General features: G+C 37.2%; 1 protein-coding gene and 1 long non-coding RNA gene across 10 annotated transcripts; one reads left to right on the top strand and one right to left on the bottom strand.

The window, feature by feature from the left end:
* Window positions 1-1,212: 1,212 nt before the first annotated feature.
* On the bottom strand, window positions 1,213-6,987 carry LOC127160724 (uncharacterized). 6 transcript variants are annotated; one of them, XR_007826831.1, is made up of 14 exons: window positions 6,106-6,987; window positions 5,563-5,634; window positions 5,385-5,447; window positions 5,268-5,300; window positions 4,689-4,769; window positions 4,467-4,544; window positions 3,886-3,963; window positions 3,730-3,786; window positions 3,180-3,209; window positions 3,026-3,070; window positions 2,514-2,685; window positions 2,313-2,377; window positions 1,771-1,871; window positions 1,213-1,385 (listed from the first exon to the last, which is right to left on the bottom strand). It is a non-coding gene; the product is annotated as an uncharacterized LOC127160724 (long non-coding RNA). The 6 variants fall into 6 exon arrangements; XR_007826832.1 differs by having other exon boundaries at window positions 5,392-5,447; window positions 6,102-6,987; XR_007826828.1 differs by having other exon boundaries at window positions 6,102-6,987.
* A 1,996-nt stretch (window positions 6,988-8,983) lies between these two features.
* LOC127160723 (protein NLRC3) lies at window positions 8,984-17,804 on the top strand. Of its 4 annotated transcripts, none has more exons than XM_051103378.1 (4): window positions 8,984-9,081; window positions 9,181-9,350; window positions 16,207-16,320; window positions 16,467-17,804. In XM_051103378.1, the coding sequence occupies exons 2-4, from the start codon at window positions 9,202-9,204 to the stop codon at window positions 17,701-17,703; spliced, it is 1,500 nt and encodes a 499-aa protein (XP_050959335.1). In that variant the 5' UTR covers window positions 8,984-9,081; window positions 9,181-9,201; the 3' UTR covers window positions 17,704-17,804. The 4 variants fall into 4 exon arrangements, with proteins under 4 accessions (XP_050959335.1, XP_050959336.1, XP_050959337.1 ...); XM_051103379.1 differs by having other exon boundaries at window positions 16,470-17,804; XM_051103380.1 differs by lacking the exon at window positions 16,207-16,320 and having other exon boundaries at window positions 8,986-9,081; window positions 16,467-17,802.
* Window positions 17,805-19,394: the final 1,590 nt, after the last annotated feature.

The raw sequence follows: 19,394 nt of genomic DNA on the forward strand, positions 1-19,394 counted from the left end.
CTTGATTGACATGGCAATAAAATTCCATCACATTATTTTGGCAGTAAAAATTTTGGGCTGGTTTTTGTTGAAGTGGGCGGGTTTTGGTGAGCTTTTGGGCTGGAAATCGTCAACCCGATCTGGCAACACTGATCTCAGTGTTGATTTCCTAAACTATACAAATGCTAACCCCTGAACCTACCCCACACCTGACTCTAACCTTAACCAGTGAAGTTGACTGCACGGTGTGATTGGTGCTGAATAGCGTGGCAGATAAACAGTTAATAAAATTGTGTGATATGAGATCACCGGGCCGTTCCGTAACTCCCCAACTAGACCTCACTGGAAAAAGTTACTTTTTCAGTTACATCCAGCGTCACTACCCCTTGCTACACTGCAAATTTCAAGCCGCGGGACGCCCCCGTTGCTTAAAACAAAGCGATTGAGTAAAACTTTCCGCTGCGCGTCACTGGGACAGCTCACGGGTGATTCCCGTTTATATCATTAACCACTGACCACGAGCTTCAGGGCTCTGCTCTCACTGAGCATATTTATTTATATAACGTAGTTTATTTTATTTGAGAACAACTACAAACAATGTTTAATTTATAAAGCTTAGTTTTAGCAAACATTTGGACGTGTAAGGACCGTTGAAAAGACGTCCCTCCGACACGTCCCGTCATGGTTGAAAAATAGTTCCAAAATGAAAGTTGAACCGACGTCTTTGACGTTATCTGGACGTGAATTGCACGTCTTTTCTGGACGTCCCTGGACGTCTAAATGTGTCATCTTCTGCATGTCTATACTGTGTATTAATTTAATTTAATGTGTTAATATAATTTTAGTATATAAGCCTACATATAAAATAGTCACACACCCATTCTGGAGGTTTAGACAACTTAACTTACTACAAGTTCTAAAATGGTCCAAAAACGGTCCAGTCAGACCTGAACGTCTACAAAACGTTTTAACCACGTGTAAATTACAAACAATAACACATTGTTTGTGGACTTAAGCAATTAACTAATTTACTACAACATACTTTGTGCATATAACATTTTTTAAATGTCTTCCATTTGTTAAACGGCTACTATACAAACATTAAAATAGAAATAGTATAATGTGGGTAATTCTGAGTGTGTAGCAAATTTCTCAAAGCTTTACATTAATTTTAAGTAGACATTATTCAAACAAGAACATAACCAAAGTAAAGAATAAAAGTGAACACATATGTATATTTATAATCTTTATTTATTTACTATTATTTCAAAATGTTTACTATAGCACATTTCTGTAGCACAGCTCATTTCTTATAGCCACCACCCCCAGCTTATCCTTGAGCATGTTTTAGGTGTTCTGCCATTGCTGTGTCAATTTCGGAATCTGTGGCAGTTGGACTCCACCATCTGAGGGAAGAGAGTATGAATATTTTAAATAAATTGGCAACATTTGAGTTAAATAACATGCACTTATTTTGAAAATGCCTTTATGGTTATACAACTACATTTAAAATACAATGGAACAAGACTTTTCAGTTTCATGAAAGAAGCATTAGTAACAAGTAAGCAATAAGTATTATATGTTATTTTAGTCTAGAATAATCTTATGAATAAAAGACATTTTTTGATGTGTGCTATTAAAGAAACAGCATTAGTCTTTTAAAAATAAAGTAGATGTGCAACTGTGTGAATGTGAACAGGACATTTCTATTAAAGACAGGTTGTCTTTTAAATAAATAATAGACAAGGAACATGAGATTTTTTTTTTTTAATGTCATAAGGCCAAAATTACCTTGAATTACATAGTACAAAGCTGTAGCTTTGAAAGGCTTTTTGTCATGTTGGCCACCACCCCTCATATTGAATTTGGCCATTAAGGCATTTGACATGACTCTGTGAAAGAAATGATTCAGTATTACTTCACTTCAGAAACATTTTAACATGCGGTCAATATTACAAATTAACAGTAGTGTGCATCATGGCAATGTTCAAATACTCTCACAACCATATCAATCCATCTATCATGTAACAAGTACTCTGAACTATGTCCTTTTCCATATCCAGAATTTTTGTGACAAGTAATGACTCATTCATTGCTTACACTGCTATTATACGGTGATGCCTTGTTTTCAGTCTGCCTAACTGAGTCAGTACTGACATCTTAAAACTTCAACACAAAAACAGGCATGTTTATAAGGAGATATAATAGTGTGTGACAATAAATCATGAACTTAAGTAAAATCAAAGGCTGAGTTTATTATTGTGGCAATCATATACATTGTTCCTGAAATATTATGCAGCAATACACACAAACTATGCAAGGTAAATACATACCTGTTCATGATTTGGTTAACGCAGTCCCTGACAGAAGATCCACCAACTCTGGACAGTTGCTGAACCTAAAAGTGACACCACAGTCAAAATAATGTGATATGATATTATAAAAAGTACACAGTTCTCTGTGTGTGTGCGCGTATGTATGTATGTATATACACAAATATAATACACCTATGCTTTGTTAAATTTGGAACTTACACAGATCCACTTCTTTTCATCATCTTTGATGTATTCTTCAAAGGATTTTAGGTCACTCTCTTAATCCAGTCTTTTAAAAGATGATGTAGACTTGCCAGGGTCCAGAATGGCAGATATTCACAAGTTTTCTTTTAAACCAAACAGCATGAAAAAAAGACCTTCCTTTGGAATCCTGAAAGAAAAATCAGCACATTAATATATACACACACCCTTCAAACAAGACTACTTAAACTCCAAAAGGGCTTGACTGTTTTTTTAGAACCTAAATCAGTCTTCATTGCCTGCTGATTTCGGTGAATATAGGGCTGCAAAAACTGAAGAGCAAGACTGAATTGACAGAGCAAAAACACTGGTATCAATATTGCCATTCGATTTTTAGTTAACAACTATTGAACCTCTAACAAAGGATGATAACAAACTCAGAACATTTACAGACTTTACTGTTTTTTTTTTTTTTTTTTTACTTTATGGCCAGTGTTGTAAATGTCACATATTCACATCACATTCCTTACTTGCAGTTGACATAGGGTAAGCGCTCCGTGAGGGTCTGGTGCCACCTATTTAAAAATGTAAATAAAAAAATTAATAAAATATATAAGTGTAAAATGTACATTAAATTTTGAATATGACAACCCCATGGCTGGAAAAGACTATTAACATACATACCCTCACTTCTGTGCTCTCTCCGCAATGCAGCTGTCAAGTAGCAACACAACATTAGGAAATGCTGTTATCAGAGTTTCAGGACCATTGTGTACATTATTGAAGGCAGTTTTAACAAGAATGTCTGCCAATGTCTGTCTGTCCAATTCTACATCGTCAATTACTGTAGCCATATAATCATTAACGTTGAGTAAATCCAAGGCAGCCAACCCTGATCTTCGAAAGCCACTGCCCTGCTTGTTTTCTAACTATCCATGCCTTACATACTGCTGATTAGTAATGGATCAGTTGTCAATCAGAAGCTGGAAGGGCAGGGACAGCTGGAAAACAAGCAGGGCAGTGGTTCTCGAGGACCAGGGTTGGCTATACCTGTTCTATTCTATATTCAATTGTGAGTAATAAGGCTGCTGTGCATTGACAGACATTGTAGCCTCTATATTTTTAACTGTATGAATTCTGATTCTGAGAAATGTATGTATTTATACATTAGGCTGTGTTGTCATTAAGGTGTAATGTGTATAAAATAAGATGCAACAGCAAAGTTCTCACATACACTGGGGGGTCGTCTGGGACTGGGATGGCAATGAAGAATTTGGGACTGGAGACAATACTATGTAGACATTAAAATGAAAAGTGTAAAAAAAAATAAGAATTTGAATTTAGTTTATGAATCCTCTTTATGTGAATGACATGACACAAATTACAATACCTCATTCGGTTCTGGCACATGGCCTGGAAGAGGGTTCCTGAATTCTCTGTCTGACAGATGGCTGTTCGTTATGTGACCCTACAAGACAAATCGCACCCTAATGTAAATTAATGAATCACAAAAGACATAAATACATGTTTTAAAAATTTCACAGAAGTTAATCTTTTGAAACATCTTCTAATGTTAATCTTACATTGTGGTTAGAGATTTTAACAGAGCAAACAGACCAAAACTGGCGAATGATCATCTGAAAGTTTACTTAAGGTCTGATGTACTACTTACAATGACAATGGGGTCGTGACCTGAATTGCACCCTTGGAGTGTCAATAAAGTGTCATTAACCATGTAATCTTTTGATTAGTACTACAACATCTTAAAAGTGTCACTTGGACATTCAAAATCATAACATATTCTTCAAATTTTTATAGATGCTGTAGCTGGTATTACAGGGCAACATGGAGTAAACATTTATTCTGTAATTGACAGGACTGTGTTTGTCTCGCCCTGTAACAGGGAAAAAAAAAAGCTACTTTGTGGTCGTACACATTTAGATTGATAATTTTTTAAACATTAGCACTTACGCCTCAACATGTGTCCATGGGTCCACGAGTGTTGTTGATGTTAACCTCGACCTCCACTGGTGTCATGTTGTGCATCCACTGTTGGAAAAAATAAAAGTAATAGAAATAAAGGACCATTTTATCTATGGAATTTTGAAGATGTTTATAAAGAGCTTTGCAATCACTTTAAGTTATATACACATTACCACACTGTGAAAATTAAAAATTAAAAAATTAAAATACTTCTGGGGGTAGCCGTTTCATGAGATGTGGGCCTTTGCCTCGGTCTTACTTGAAGATCCAGTAGGGTTTGAGTAAATTGTCCTTCATGGTAATATTAAAAAGAACATGTTAGTTTTGGAGAATTTCACTTTGTACTATGAATGGGGACATATTAGCCATTTCATGATGTGGTCCTTTGCCTCTGTCTTTGAAGATCCAGTGAGGTTGGATTAAATTGTCCTTTGTGGTAATATTACATATGATGTGTTAGTTTTGGAGCATTCACTGTCAAATTGTACTATGAATATATATGGTAATGGATTATATATATATATATATATATACTGTCCAATTTTACTATTAAACGTTCTAACAATAACATACTTTTGTCCTATAAATCCACATAATGGAAAGAGGACCCTATTATCCAAAATGAAAGCTCACAAACAATATCTTACATCTAAACCTTGCATACCTGCTGAATGAAGTGATAAAATTACTTGTGCCATGGAAGGGGACATTAATTCCATAACTCAGTAATGATGATATAAAAATCAATTGAGAACTGTAGCACATTCACAGTAATTTTTGGTGGCATACCTGTTCTTTCCTCCTGGAAGTGTGACAGCCCAGCTGTTGATTAAAACATTCAAGAAGTGATGTTATTTGACTGTTATAGTGATTTGCAATTTGCAAATGACTTTAGATATCACATACTTGCTACTGGTGAAGGCGTGAATGTTGATAGGTTTGTACGTGCAGGTGTGATTTGAACATCCACTGAGAACATACAGAGAAACATAGATTAAGGTTCAATGACTATTAAAAGTAAACAGCAATTTTTTTAAAGCATGATTTCTTTTTTTAATATTACACAAAGCAGTCAAAAACTTACAACTTAACGTAGTGTTGAACAAGTCAGGGGTCGGGCACGTTGCATCTAAATGTGTTGGGCACACAATTTTACCTTTATCACATACAAGGACATATGACAAATTAGAATATTAACAAATTTATATAAATGTTTAACCCATATCTAAACTGTTTACTGTAAAAATTAAGCAATCAGAAACCTATTTTTTTTCTGTGGTACTTAAGGAATTAGATTTTTATATAAGCACCATAAAGGAGATTACAAACAAAAAAGCTATACAATCTGTGTATTTCTTCGCTACTTTTAAGTTATTGTGAATTAGGAAGTCCTTTCATTTCATTGTGTTATTTTATACAAACATTTTGTGTATACCCTTGACACTTTAGATATGTATTTGTTGTTCAAGCATTAATTTAAAAAAAACTTTTAGCATACTAGCTAATTTTAGCCAAACTCAAACTACGTTTCAGTTGACAATGTGCGCATTATTTCTTCATTTTCCTTCGTGTCAAACAAGTACAACTCGACCACATTAATAAAATACTACAAAATGTACTTACCCACCAGTAGATTTTAGTAGAATAATTTGTAAAGCCTTACAACACACCGATGCGCTTTCCTTGTGTTTATGGAAAGAAAAACGTTAAGGCTTTCTCGCGAGATAATGTATTGTATTGCGAGATAATCTATCCCATCGCGAGATAATCTATCCTATCGCGAGATAATCTATCCCACCGCGAGATTTGTTGCAACATCTTGGCAGCACAGTTTTGGTAATCTTCACCCAACTCAGACTTCAAATGTTGACCAGAGATATCTGTTTTATATGTATATGCATAAACTTAAAATAATAAAATCGTATTGAAATTTATGGAAAACGGGTAGAATTATAACTAAAATTCAGTGGCTTTGCAATCACTTAACCATATGGCACTTTGTGAATATTAATTAAACAAGATAGAAATACAAATTACGTTTATTTCATTACGATTTCCTGTTTTTATTTACTTATTTACTTATTTCTTTATTTATTTTGAATGGGTAATGCTTGACTAGACGTGGTCGTCTTAAAACTACTTGGGGCACTTAAATAAAGTATTACAGTAATAATCAAGGTGTAAGCACAATTGCTTTTGCATATTTCATACTGATTTCATACAGGGTCATGATGGACTATAAATGCACGTGTAAAGGACGTCACCTTGTGGACGTCCTCTCACAACTGGTTCACAACAGTGTATGTATTGCACTACACGGAGCTAAAACTTAAAGTAATAATTATATATGCAACCCCAGAGAACTGTATGCATGTACAAACGTATCTGAATGCATTTTTAGGCAGAGTTCTGTGTTACATATTTTTACGGATTTATGCCGTCCTACCGCGACTATTTTTGGCCAGGGACACGACGTTGCCGTCGGACCAATGTTAGCTGGGAGGAAAGTCTTTGCGCGACCAGTTTTGGAGGTTTTGCCCACTTTTGGAGTTCCCGCCCCATTTTGGAGATCTCTGGTCTGCAGTTTTACATTCTTGGGATTGAAAGCAAAAGTTAAAACTTCTTGGGTGAGAAGACGCCATTTCAGAGACTCAAAAAGCTTTCACAAATGTTACCTAAAGGTCAGTTTTTGTGCTTCGATATCATATCATACATTTAATAACGGGTGTAGTTAGATCCGTGTTGTTGTTAGCTTCTTGGTTCGGTTTTGTTTGCGAATCAGAATAGCCACTAAACCACCTTTATTTCTTCGTTCAATGTGAGAGAAAAAAAAGTTTGATTTATTATTGTTCTATATTTCTTATGTATTGATGCATGTGAAGTGAGTTGTTTCAAGTTAGTTTGTAATGTCTATAAAGTCAGAGACACATTGAAGTGCGTGTGGTGAGACGCGGCTTTTCTCCAGCAGCACTAGGCCTGTTTTATTTCTGTTTTATTTCTGTTTTATACACCGTTGACAAGTTCACAGGATTTTCTTGCTTTATGTAAAACGAAGGTTTGTGAGTTTAATCGGACGGCATTAAATTATATTTAAATACTAATTTTCACAGCGTTAAACTACATTATAGGGGCTGTTTTATTATCATTGTATTCTATTGCAAGCAATTCAAAGTAAAACTGATGTATCAGGCCTAACAAGACCTAATCTAATGATCTGGGCTGTGTTTCTCTTAGCGCGCTACGAACACTCTAAAGGTGTATCTTAACTACAGGTGTACCTTTTCAAGGTGTGTTCCCCGAACTATACCTTAGGAGGTTGCTTAAGATATACCTTCTTACCTGCGACGTTACCGGGTGCTGTCCATGACGGTGGTGCTGAATTGGTTGATATCGATGATAATTTATTTATTAAATTTATTAAAATAAATACACAGCACTCTATCCTGTTAGAAGGCAGTGAACCTGCTTGAAATATTTACTTTATGCACATAAAATACAAGGGGAAACAAGCTGCTTAGTAATTGAATAAAATAAATAAAAAACAAAATCCTTCCATACACAAGTCCAACAAAAAAGTATTCTGGTAAGAGTGCTTTCTGATAAGAAGCACTTCTGAATTAGTTGAAATTGCATTTATCAGGACTTATGGGATCTTATAAAAAATAATTCAAATTGCAAACTAAATCCAACCCTGAACAGTTTATATAATTTCAAGCCAGCAACCTCATGACCAAACATGCGCATCATTAACTGGCAGTACTTTGCCTTTACTGGTTTTTAAAAGAGTCATTTATATGATCATAATATATGTTCCATAGTGTCTTCATTTACTCCACAACCAGGGTCGATTGCATCACATTGTTGGTGTAAATCTGTAATTTCTGTTGTTGGATGAGCTACTCAATAAATGCACAACACGCAAAACAAATAATCAACAGCTGCCATGCAGAGAAAAAGGAGAGCCGACAGCAGCTGAATTTTTGCACAGTTATTCCCTGTATCACTGCCATAGTTTGACCAAACTCCCCACCACAGTCATTCCCTTTAAATAAGCCTTTACTGTCTAATGGTTTGCCAGCTGATGTGCCTTTGGATAATGTAGCCAGACAAAAAAGCTCTCGGCTGTCAGTGTGATGTGATTCAACACTGGGCCTATTACAACTTAAGAGTTATATTCACATAGACTGAGATGTAAAGAATTGTGAACTGTCAAAAGGGATAAGGTATAGCTGTGGTTCAGACAAACCTTACGAAAGTATGACTTACAGAAGGTAAACGTAACTAAGAACGTTTTGGGAAAAACATATTAAGGATACGGTACAGCTTAAGGTGTAACTTAAAAATGAGATTCTGCTCTCATGAGGAACAATCACATAATGAACCTACAAATGTTTGTTTTTTCACTCTGGAAATGTGGACGAGTTGACGAGCACAAGCTACTGCCGTCTGAACTCACATTAAACTGTCCTTTATTTTTCTCCTTCTTCCTTACAGATGATTATAATTTCACTAGTAAATCAATAGGAGCTGTGTTTGTTTGACCATCACACACATAGTTTCCCTAAATAAGATGAACTTCTCACATGGTGGTTGAAGTGAAAAGGTAATTTGTTATTATTTTACTCAGTGCAGTTGTCTTTTGTGCATCTATAAAGACAAAATGATGGATATATTGACATGTTTTCTATAATACTACATACAGGCTAGGTGTCAGTTCATCATTATGGAAGACAGACAGAAAGATGCATCTGAAATGATGCAAAATTCTCAGAAAACACCATCTCCAGAACCCAGCTGTGCATCTCTGAAGAGTGACAGATCATTGCCTCATCCTCCTGACCTCAGTGATGGAGCAGTGACCTCTGACCCCAGGTGAGACACTGTATATTACAGACAATAGCCTGATTTCACCTGCTATATTGAAATATCAAATGATGATCAGGTGGGAAAACCTCTGAAATAAACCAAGCAATGAGATAGTCAGGAGATCAAGGCAAGTTCAGAGTTTGCACCATTATAGTTATTATTATAACTCACTGTTTAGTGGTCTTTACACACATGATTACATACCTTCTCATGTCTTTCTGAAATTTACTTGACTTAAGCTGGCATATGCATGATTATTTGTTTTTTGTTTTGTTTTGTTTTTTTGTCCATTAGCATGAAAATCAACAGGAATGATAAATAATAATAACCACTGTCATTTATATTAAATATAGTCCTTAATACTGCATCAAGTGTCTTTATATTATATGAATCTGTTAAGACTGATCATCCCATATTCATGAGAATCTAAGTGAAAGTAGATATTTCATGCAAGAAAATCGTATGATCTTTTTCTGCTGGGTTCCAGGTCATATTGGCATATCTGGTCATGAGAAAGCAGACATCAGTCAAATTCCACCCCCTGATCTTAGACAATATACAGTGGGTACGGAAAGTATTCAGACCCCCTTAAATTTTTCACTCTTTGTTAAATTGCAGCCATTCCGTAAAATCATTTAAGTTCTTTTTTTTCCTGTACACACAGCACCCCATATTGACAGAAAAACACAGAATTGTTGACATTTTTACAGATTTATTAAAAAAGAAAAACTGAAATATCACATGGTCCTAAGTATTCAGACCCTTTGCTGTGACACTCATATATTTAACTCAGGTGCTGTTGTAAGGATCCATCCACTGGCCCAAATGCAGAGTCGAGTTGTCTGGTTGAAGGTTTATGCATGTTCGGTCTTTTCACAGCGCTTCTGCAAAATTCGCTTAATTTATTATTAGTTTAGAATTTAGTTTCATTTTTAATCTAGCTCCTTGTTTAATCTGACTCCAATTTCATATGATCGTTAGAATTTAGGTGTTTAATTCAGGCTGATTGCAAATATCAATTAAGTATTAATCTAGATATCTGATTATTTCGGACTCACTATACTTTCAGTTATTCGTTCATTGGGGACCCGATGCCGCTTTCGAGTCTTGCGCCCGCGGAGTATATACGCAGATCTCGCGATCACGAAAACGCCAGACTGATTGTTGAGTCAGAGGTATGTAGGTGACTAAATACCCTTTTTGACAGCCGCCTACTGCTTGCCTTCACAAAAAGTGTAGTTTACTTTTAGTCTTCGCCGGTACAACTTGCTAACATCAGTGATAGACAGAAATCAGGGGATCTCAGATGATGTGCCTACTGCTCCATTCAATCCTGAGCCTGCTGTTTGCTCTATCCTGGTCGTAATTCGCGGTAGCACCAGCCTCCTCGCAATCTACTGGAAATAATGATTTCAGACGAGTCTAAAATTAATCAAATAATAACATTTTATTTGTCAGGTAAAAATGTATCATGCCAATTACATAGTTTAACAATGAGAATCCAATTCAGAATTAAATTCATTTCCAATTAAAAGGAATACATAACATCAATTCCTCCAAGATAAATCTAAGAGTGAGAGATGCATACCTGACCGCATAGAGATACACAGCAGCATGTGAGAGATTTGGAGGCAAAGCTCCAGAGACTCTCACACGCAGTGTGGGGTTCTTCTGAATACAGAATCCCCCCGTAATGTTTTGTCACTTCACTTATATACCCAGACCAAAACAAACAAATCTTCCAATCAGTTGTAAAAATATAAAAGACCTTTTGGCTTGTCAGGAGATCTCACGACCCAGGGTCACACCTAGCTGGAGATTCCCACCCGACCCTAGGGGGAAAAACACACCCCTCAGCAGCAAAACACAATTCTACAAAAGTGTTCAGTCTTCCTCATAATATAAGTGACTTCTGTGAAATTGAGACCATTTTACCAATCGCACTAAGACCTTTAGAATGATACCAAACATGAAAGGGAAAATTCAACATATTCACAAACTGTATCACATGTAGTATATGGACATTCTTAGTGACTTTCAGTGGAACCTTTTGGGGGAAAAGTGTGAGATGCAGGGAAGGGAGAGGAGAGGGAGGAAGGGGGTTGTAAATGAGCAATAGAGGTGGTGTTGTTTGCCCTCTTTGAAGATCTCTTCTCCAGATTAGTTTTATTGTTTTGTTGCATGGCATCTATTTTTGTCAGGGTTCCTGGACTTTAAATTCACGAGGAAATAATTTCACATCTTACACTGTCCATTTCTTCTGATCATCCTTAAGATGGTTCTACACCTTCATTTGAGTCCAGCTGTGTTTGATTATACTGATTGGACTTGATTAGGAAAGCCACACACCTGTCTATATAAGACCTTACAGCTCACAGTGCATGTCAGAGCAAATGAGAATCATGAGGTCAAAGGAACTGCCTGAAGAGCTCAGAGACAGAATTGTGGCAAGGCACAGATCTGGCCAAGGTTACAAAAAAAATTCTGCTGCACTTAAGGTTCCTAAGAGCACAGTGGCCTCCATAATCCTTAAATGGAAGACGTTTGGGATGACCAGAACCCTTCCTAGAGCTGGCCGTCCGGCCAAACTGAGCTATCGGGGGAGAAGAGCCTTGGTGAGAGAGGTAAAGAAGAACCCAAAGATCACTGTGGCTGAGCTCCAGAGATGCAGTCGGGAGATGGGAGAAAGTTCTAGAAAGTCAACCATCACTGCAGCCCTCCACCAGTCGGGGCTTTATGGCAGACGGAGCCAGACGGAGCCAGACGGAAGCCTCTCCTCAAGGCAAGACACATGAAAAAACACCTGAAGGACTCCAAGATGGTGAGAAATAAGATTCTCTGGTCTGATGAGACCAAAATAGTACTTTGGCCTTAATTCTAAGCGTTATGTGTGGAGAAAACCAGGCACTGCTCATCACCTGTCCAATACAGTCCCAACAGTGAAGCATGGTGGTGGCAGCATCATGCTGTGGGGGTGTTTTTCAGCTGCAGGGACAGGATGACTGGTTGCAATCGAGGGAAAGATGAATGCGGCCAAGTACAGGGATATCCTGGACCAAAACCTTCAGAGTGCTCAGGACCTCAGAGTGCTCAGGACCTCAGACTGGGCCGAAGGTTTACCTTCCAACAAGACAATGAACCTAAGCACACAGCTAAAATAACGAAGGAGTGGCTTCACAACAACTCCGTGACTGTTCTTGAATGGCCCAGCCAGAGCCCTGACTTAAACCCAATTGAGCATCTCTGGAGAGACCTAAAAATGGCTGTCCACCAACGTTTACCATCCAACCTGACAGAACTGGAGAGGATCTGCAAGGAGGAATGGCAGAGGATCCCCAAATCCAGGTGTGAAAAACTTGTTGCATCTTTCTGACTCATGGCTGTATTAGATCAAAAGGGTGCTTCTACTAAATACTGAGCAAAGGGTCTGAATACTTAGGACCATGTGATATTTCAGTTTTTCTTTTTTTAATAAATCTGCAAAAATGTCAACAATTCTGTGTTTTCCTGTCAATATGGGGTGCTGTGTGTACATTAATGAGGAAATAAAAATGAACTTAAATGATTTTAGCAAATGGCTGCAATATAACAAAGAGTGAAAAATTTAAGGGGGTCTGAATACTTTCCGTACCCACTGTATAACTTTTATATTAAGAACATCTGGTCGATGGAATGGGATGAATGCCATGGAAATAAACTACATGAAATAAATCTTAGTATAAGAAGACTGTCTTTCATTAATTTCACATCTAGGTTTGATCAGGTTGTTTTTACTAGGTGCCGTTTAGGACGTACAAGACTCACACGTAAATATTTATTAAAAGTGAACCACCGCCATGTCAAACTAAAATAACATTTTTTTGTTAAACTTTTTTTATTGGACTGTACAGGTTTTTAACATAAATATTTATTCAGAGATGTGTTTAACTGATGAATTTGAAAGAGTATCGCCTGAATGTATTTTAGATTTTTTGTCTATTTTAAACCTTAAGGCCTGGTTTTACAGTCAGGGCTTAGAGTAAACCAAGATTAGGCCATAGTTCAATTAGGACATTGAAGTAATTTTTATAGACGTGCTTAGAAAAAAAACATTACTGGTGTGCAAAACAAGGGCACTGACATATTTTAAGATCAGTCAGTGCAAGTTTCTTTCAGTTGAAACAGCTCAGACTTACATTTTAGTCTAGGAACACTGATCTTTATATAATGACTGGATCGATCATTGTGTTCTAAACTGCCGTCAGGCAGTGAAGCCACCGGAAGTGTTCGATCCGCCATCTTACTGTGACGCGGTCAATGATGAATCTTGAGGCGTTGGATCCATATGCAACAGTTTATTCAAATCGGACAAAACAAACAGGCGAGGGTCAACAACAGCAGACTGGAATAGTGAAGGTAAATCCAAAGGGATAGTCAGAGTCCATGCAAAGGGTCGGGGCCGCCAGCGATCAGAAACGATAGTCCGTGGGGGTAGCGAGGGTCGACAAAGGGCAGGCAGCAAAGGTTCACTAAGAAGGCTAACAGTCCGGTTGACAACAGAAAAGGCAGTCCGATAAATAACGCTCAGGATTGAGGGCATGACCAACAAAACTTCGCAACAAGCGCGCCGGCTAGGCACACTGAAATGGCCGCCCGAGCGGATGTGAACCGCGGGACCCGGAACCGGAAGAGAGCAGCCCCAGGCACGGGATTGTGGGAAACGTAGTCAAAACTCAGGCGAGGGTTCCCGCTGGCGCGGGACAGGGGGAGCCACAGAGATCGCGCTTGTGACACTTACTATTCCCTACCGGCAGAGAGCTCCATTGACTCACAACTAAACCGCTGACCTAAAATCACATGATTTTAATCGTATCAGTCATACAGGACTAGTTTTTAGGATATGTGTCTGTAAATTAATTTTTACTTAAAATGTTATCTGCAATGTTTATCGTCTTTTGGAGCAGAATAAGCGATGTTTTCCAATCGTTCAGGTGAGTGTGTCAGCTGCACTTGCCGTTCTGATCAAACACAAAATATATTTCTTTACATAAGGAATTATGCAGGAAATAGTAAAACATGAACATATATCTGGTATTAGTATCTGAAATTGATTCAAATATACAATAAATAATACAACACAAGCCTCTGTTACTATATTGCTCTATGTTGTATTGATATTCAAATCTTGGAAATAAAGCTTAATGTCTTTAAATCCATATCAGATGTAATTAGTCAGATGTTATGATTGAGCAGCATCTATTTCAAACTCTTAAATATCGCACAAATTCTATTATACTAAGTACCTTAAATTACATGATCTGACTATAACACGGTCTGATTTTGCTCCATTTCGTCAATGAAAATAGTCTGAAACAAAGTCACAGCTGAGCCACATCTCTATTCAAACACAGCTGTGTTTCGTTTGTGAATCAACGTGCATTTTTAAATGAATCTGAGTCATTGATTCATTTAACCATTCGTAAAGAGAGTCACTTGCTTCATTTCTGAATGAATGATTCGGTGATAAAATCAGTGATTTACATCTGCTGACAGTTTTAGTTCCATTTTTAAAGTTTCATTTAATCTTTTTAGTTATTTAAATCATTTGATATTTCTATATTCAAATATTTAATCTTTTTGCATTATTAACATTTATCTCAACATGAATAACATGACTGAATTAACAAACGTTTAAATCATTACCTGCTTCAAAAATAATGTAAACGAAATCATTGTTGAAACATGCATCCTGTACGAATAAAAACACTAACAAAACAGCATAAACAGTGATTAACAAGACAAATTATATGTATACAAAGCATAAGTCTTTATTCAGTTTTCAGAATGAGCATTTTGTCATTTGTAAACGTGGTGAACATCCAATGTTTATCGTGTTCATCTGATGTTCGCTACTGTAATGTTTATAAACGTAACTTTTTAATAAGCAGAGGGAATTCCAGACATTGAACAAATAAATGTTTACATGTTTAGGACGTTTGCGTTGTGAGAATGTAGAGTGAGACATCACATATGAAAACACTCACTTGTTAGGTGATGTTTTCTCATTAAAATCATATTATTTCCTGTTCATTCAATTGAACGTTTGTGAGTACTAGGGAATAGCAATGGCTTCACTTCTATGACGTCATGAGCAATCCAGTTCTCTATTATAGATCAGTGTCTAGGTCTAGGCTTAAGCCTGGTCTGTGAAACCAGGTGTAAATGTTTTAAATAGCGTTTTAATTGTATGACTTGTGTTATTTATTTTGTTTTCGCCATGGAGATAGCCTTGCTAAATGTATGTATGTATGTATGTATGTGCTGTCTTATGCTGTGTTCACAGTTGGTGTATTTTTGAAACTGTCAGCATCTTTTTTAGATTATAATCCAGTGGAATAAACCGTGTTTTCCAAAAAGTCCTGAGTGGTTTTTTTTTTTAAATGCCACCACTGGCGTCTTTTTCTGCAGCTCAGAGCCTCTTTTCAAGTTGAACTTTTCTGAAAAATAAAAAGCCCTAGTTAAGCACCTTTTTGTCAGCTAACATATGACAAGTGAGTAGATAGAACAGTCGTTTTCATAACAACAAGAAGAAATGGAGAAGGTACTGGTAGACAGACTTTTATTTAGACAATGATAGACAATGCCAGAGCCAACAAAGGATGATTCCAGAAAGAGTTCAGTGCATGTACTTGATGATTTTCTTTTCATCAAGTTTTTTCAGAGTTGAATGAAAGAGTGATCTGTTGCATTCTCTGTACATCTAGTTCACAACACCACAACAAACTGCCTTTACAACTACAACTACATACTGAAAGCAAACAAGTGACTGCAGTGTTCTGGTTAATAATGAGTTATTTCTGTGTGTTTTTCTCTGAATCTCCAGGAAGATGAAGAAGAGATCTTCATCTCATGATCCCAGCTGTGTGTCTCTGAAGAGTAACAGATCATTGCCTCATCCTCCTGACCTCAGTGATGGAGCAGTGACCTCTGACCCCAGGTGAATGTGAACATATAACTAGTGGGTGAATTAATTATAACTAGTGAGTGAAACTAGGAAACAACAATTCATGCTAGACTGTCATATGTAATGATTCACATTAAAAAAAATTCTTGGTTAAATTCATTAAATTCATATATTCTCAGCAGTGTGAATAGAGATGATCAGACCAGAGATCCTCCACAAGCAGTGAATGATGAACTACAGAGAGTCAAAGAGCAGCACAAAACCAGCATGAAGATCAAGTATGAGAGATTATTTGAGGGAAACAAACTCCAGAAGAATGAAACCCTCCTGAACAGGATCTACACACAGCTCTACATCATAGAGGGAGACAGTGAAGGAGTGAATGAAGAACATGAGTTTGTACAGATGAAGAAAACAGGCAGAACAAAACACTCACAAGACACTCCAATCTACTGCAATGACATCTTTAAATCCTCACCTGAACCAGGATGTGAGGAGAAAGACCAAATCAAGACTGTTCTTACTAAAGGCATCGCTGGAATCGGAAAAACCGTCTCTGTGCAGAAGTTCATTCTGGACTGGGCCGAGGGAAAAGACAATCAGGATGTAGATTTCATGTTTGTGCTTCCATTTCGAGAGCTGAACTTGATCCGAGATCATCAGTACAGTCTTCACAGACTTCTGCTGGACTTTCATCCTGAACTTCAAGATCTGGACTCAAAGATTTATGAGGAGTGTAAAGTTGTGTTCATCTTTGATGGTCTGGATGAAAGCAGAATCACACTGATGTTTTCAGATGATCAGAAAGTTTGTGATGTGACTGAGACTTCATCAGTGGGTGTGTTGATGTCAAACCTCATGAAAGGAGAGCTGCTTCCCTCTGCTCTCATCTGGATCACCTCCAGACCAGCAGCAGCCAATCAGATCCCCTCCAAATACATCAACCGTCTGACAGAAATTCAGGGATTCAATGAGTCTCAGAAGGAGGAATATTTCAGGAAGAGAATCAGTGACCAGCATCAAGCCAGCAGAATCATCTCACACATCAGAAGAGCAAGAAGCCTCCACATCATGTGCCACATCCCCGTCTTCTGCTGGATCTCATCCACTGTGCTTCAGAAGCTCCTGGAAGAAGATGTGAGTGCAGAAATCCCTCAAACTCTGACTGAAATGTACATCCACTTCCTGCTGATTCAGATCAACATGAGGAATCAGAAGTATGAAGAGAGAGATCCAGAGAAACTCCTGCAGTCCAACAGAGAAGTGATTGTGAAACTTGCTGAAGTGGCTTTCAAACAGCTGATGAAGGGCAATGTGATGTTCTATGAGGAGGACCTGATTGAGAGCGGCATAGACGTCACTGACGCCTCAGTGTATTCTGGGATTTTCTTGAGATCTTTAAGGAGGAATCTGTGATTCATCAGAGGAAAGTCTACAGCTTCATTCATCTGAGTGTTCAGGAGTTTCTCGCTGCTTTCCATGAGTTTTACTGCTGTTTAACAAAGAACAAGGAGCCACTGCATGAATTCAGTTTTTATGGTTTTGATAACTCGCTGTACTATCTACTAAGATCAGCAGTAAATAAATCCCTTAAGAGTGTGAATGGACATCTGGATTTGTTCCTGCGGTTCATGCTGGGCGTCTCACTGGAGTCCAATCAGAGACTCTTACAGAATCTACTGACACATACAGAGAACAGCTCAGAGAACATCATGAGAACCACACACTACATTAAAGAGAAGATCAAAGATACAAATGATGATTATCATCTCTCAGCTGGTCAATCTATGAATCTGTTCCTCTGTCTGCTAGAAGTGAAAGATCAGACTCTGTCCATTGAGATTGAGATGTTTGTGAAATCAGAGAAACTCTCTCCTGCTTGCTGCTCAACAATCGCCTACATGCTTCAGATGTCAGAGGAGCCGCTGGATGAGCTGGACCTCAAGAAATACATCACATCAGATGAAGGGAGAAGAAGACTGATACCAGCTGTGATCAACTGCAGAAAAGCTCTGTGAGTGTTAAATTATTAACTACATCATCATATTTATCGTATCATATTTAATAATGAATCTGACACGTTTAAAATAAATGTTCCTGAATGAGAGATTTTCTCTTAAATAACAGTCCAGAATCTTAAAGAAGTCACAACACGCCTTTTTAATACAGTAGATAGTTGATCAAATGTCTATTATCAATAAATCTGTAAATAAAAAAACAAAATATCAGTAAATAAAACCCAGTCACATGTGAAACTCGTTCATTAAATCAGCAGCAGGTGAAGCAAAGGGACGATCAACACCATTGATCAGTAAAACTGGAATTGAGACAGAAGATAAAATAATGAAATAAATTACTGGTAATAATTAGAATGGCAATAACAATATACCATTATAAGTAGGCCTGTCAGTTTAACTTGTTAACTTAGTTAATTAGTTATGAAAAAATAAGGCGATTAATATACTTTAACACAGTTAACACACTAACCCCAGACCTGTACGTCATCTTATTATTACACTATATTTTACATAGTTGACTGTTGAGAAATATGATGCAGTGCAACAACTCCAGAAATGCAGTTATGCTTTAAAATTCAAGATATTGGTGCAAAAAAATCTGCAGTATATCACACATCACAGGATATGACACGGGCAGCAAGAGCATTATATGACACTAGTGCTGATTCTCCTTGAAAATGCTTGAATTTTAATGTAGTGTTTTCAAGGTTTGAAAAATGCTTGGATTTTGGATAAAGATCTCACTTTCTTACTGAATAGTTATTTTTTTACATAAAATAAGTCGAACTCTGCTGGAGTCTGCGCGTGTGGCTGTATAGTGTGATCTGTCTTTACGTGCACCCTCTGATGGAACAGAGCGGGAGATTAAAACATGCCGTGAGGTTGCTGCTTTAGTCAGCGTTGGTTTGAAAATGACAAATACAAATTATGGTTAAAATGAAAACTAAACACTTAAGTAGCCTCTAGTAAAGTCTGCTTTTTCATGAAAGAGTCCAAACTTTAAAGCCATATAAAAGGTAAATAAAAATGCCCCTGCTCAGTTCAGCTAAATCTTGATGAGTTTTTTGAGAAAGTAAAAATGCAGAAAGT

This window comes from Labeo rohita, unplaced genomic scaffold (genome assembly GCF_022985175.1).
Source record: "Labeo rohita strain BAU-BD-2019 unplaced genomic scaffold, IGBB_LRoh.1.0 scaffold_439, whole genome shotgun sequence".
Lineage (NCBI taxonomy): Eukaryota > Metazoa > Chordata > Actinopteri > Cypriniformes > Cyprinidae > Labeo > Labeo rohita.

Coding starts and splice junctions, on each gene's coding strand:
- LOC127160723 (XM_051103378.1), top strand. CDS start 9,202: ATGGAAGACAGACAGAAAGATGCATCTGAAATGATGCAAAATTCTCAG. Junction 9,351..16,206: donor GCAGTGACCTCTGACCCCAG/GTGAGACACTGT, acceptor CTGAATCTCCAG/GAAGATGAAGAAGAGATCTT. Junction 16,321..16,466: donor GCAGTGACCTCTGACCCCAG/GTGAATGTGAAC, acceptor ATATATTCTCAG/CAGTGTGAATAGAGATGATC.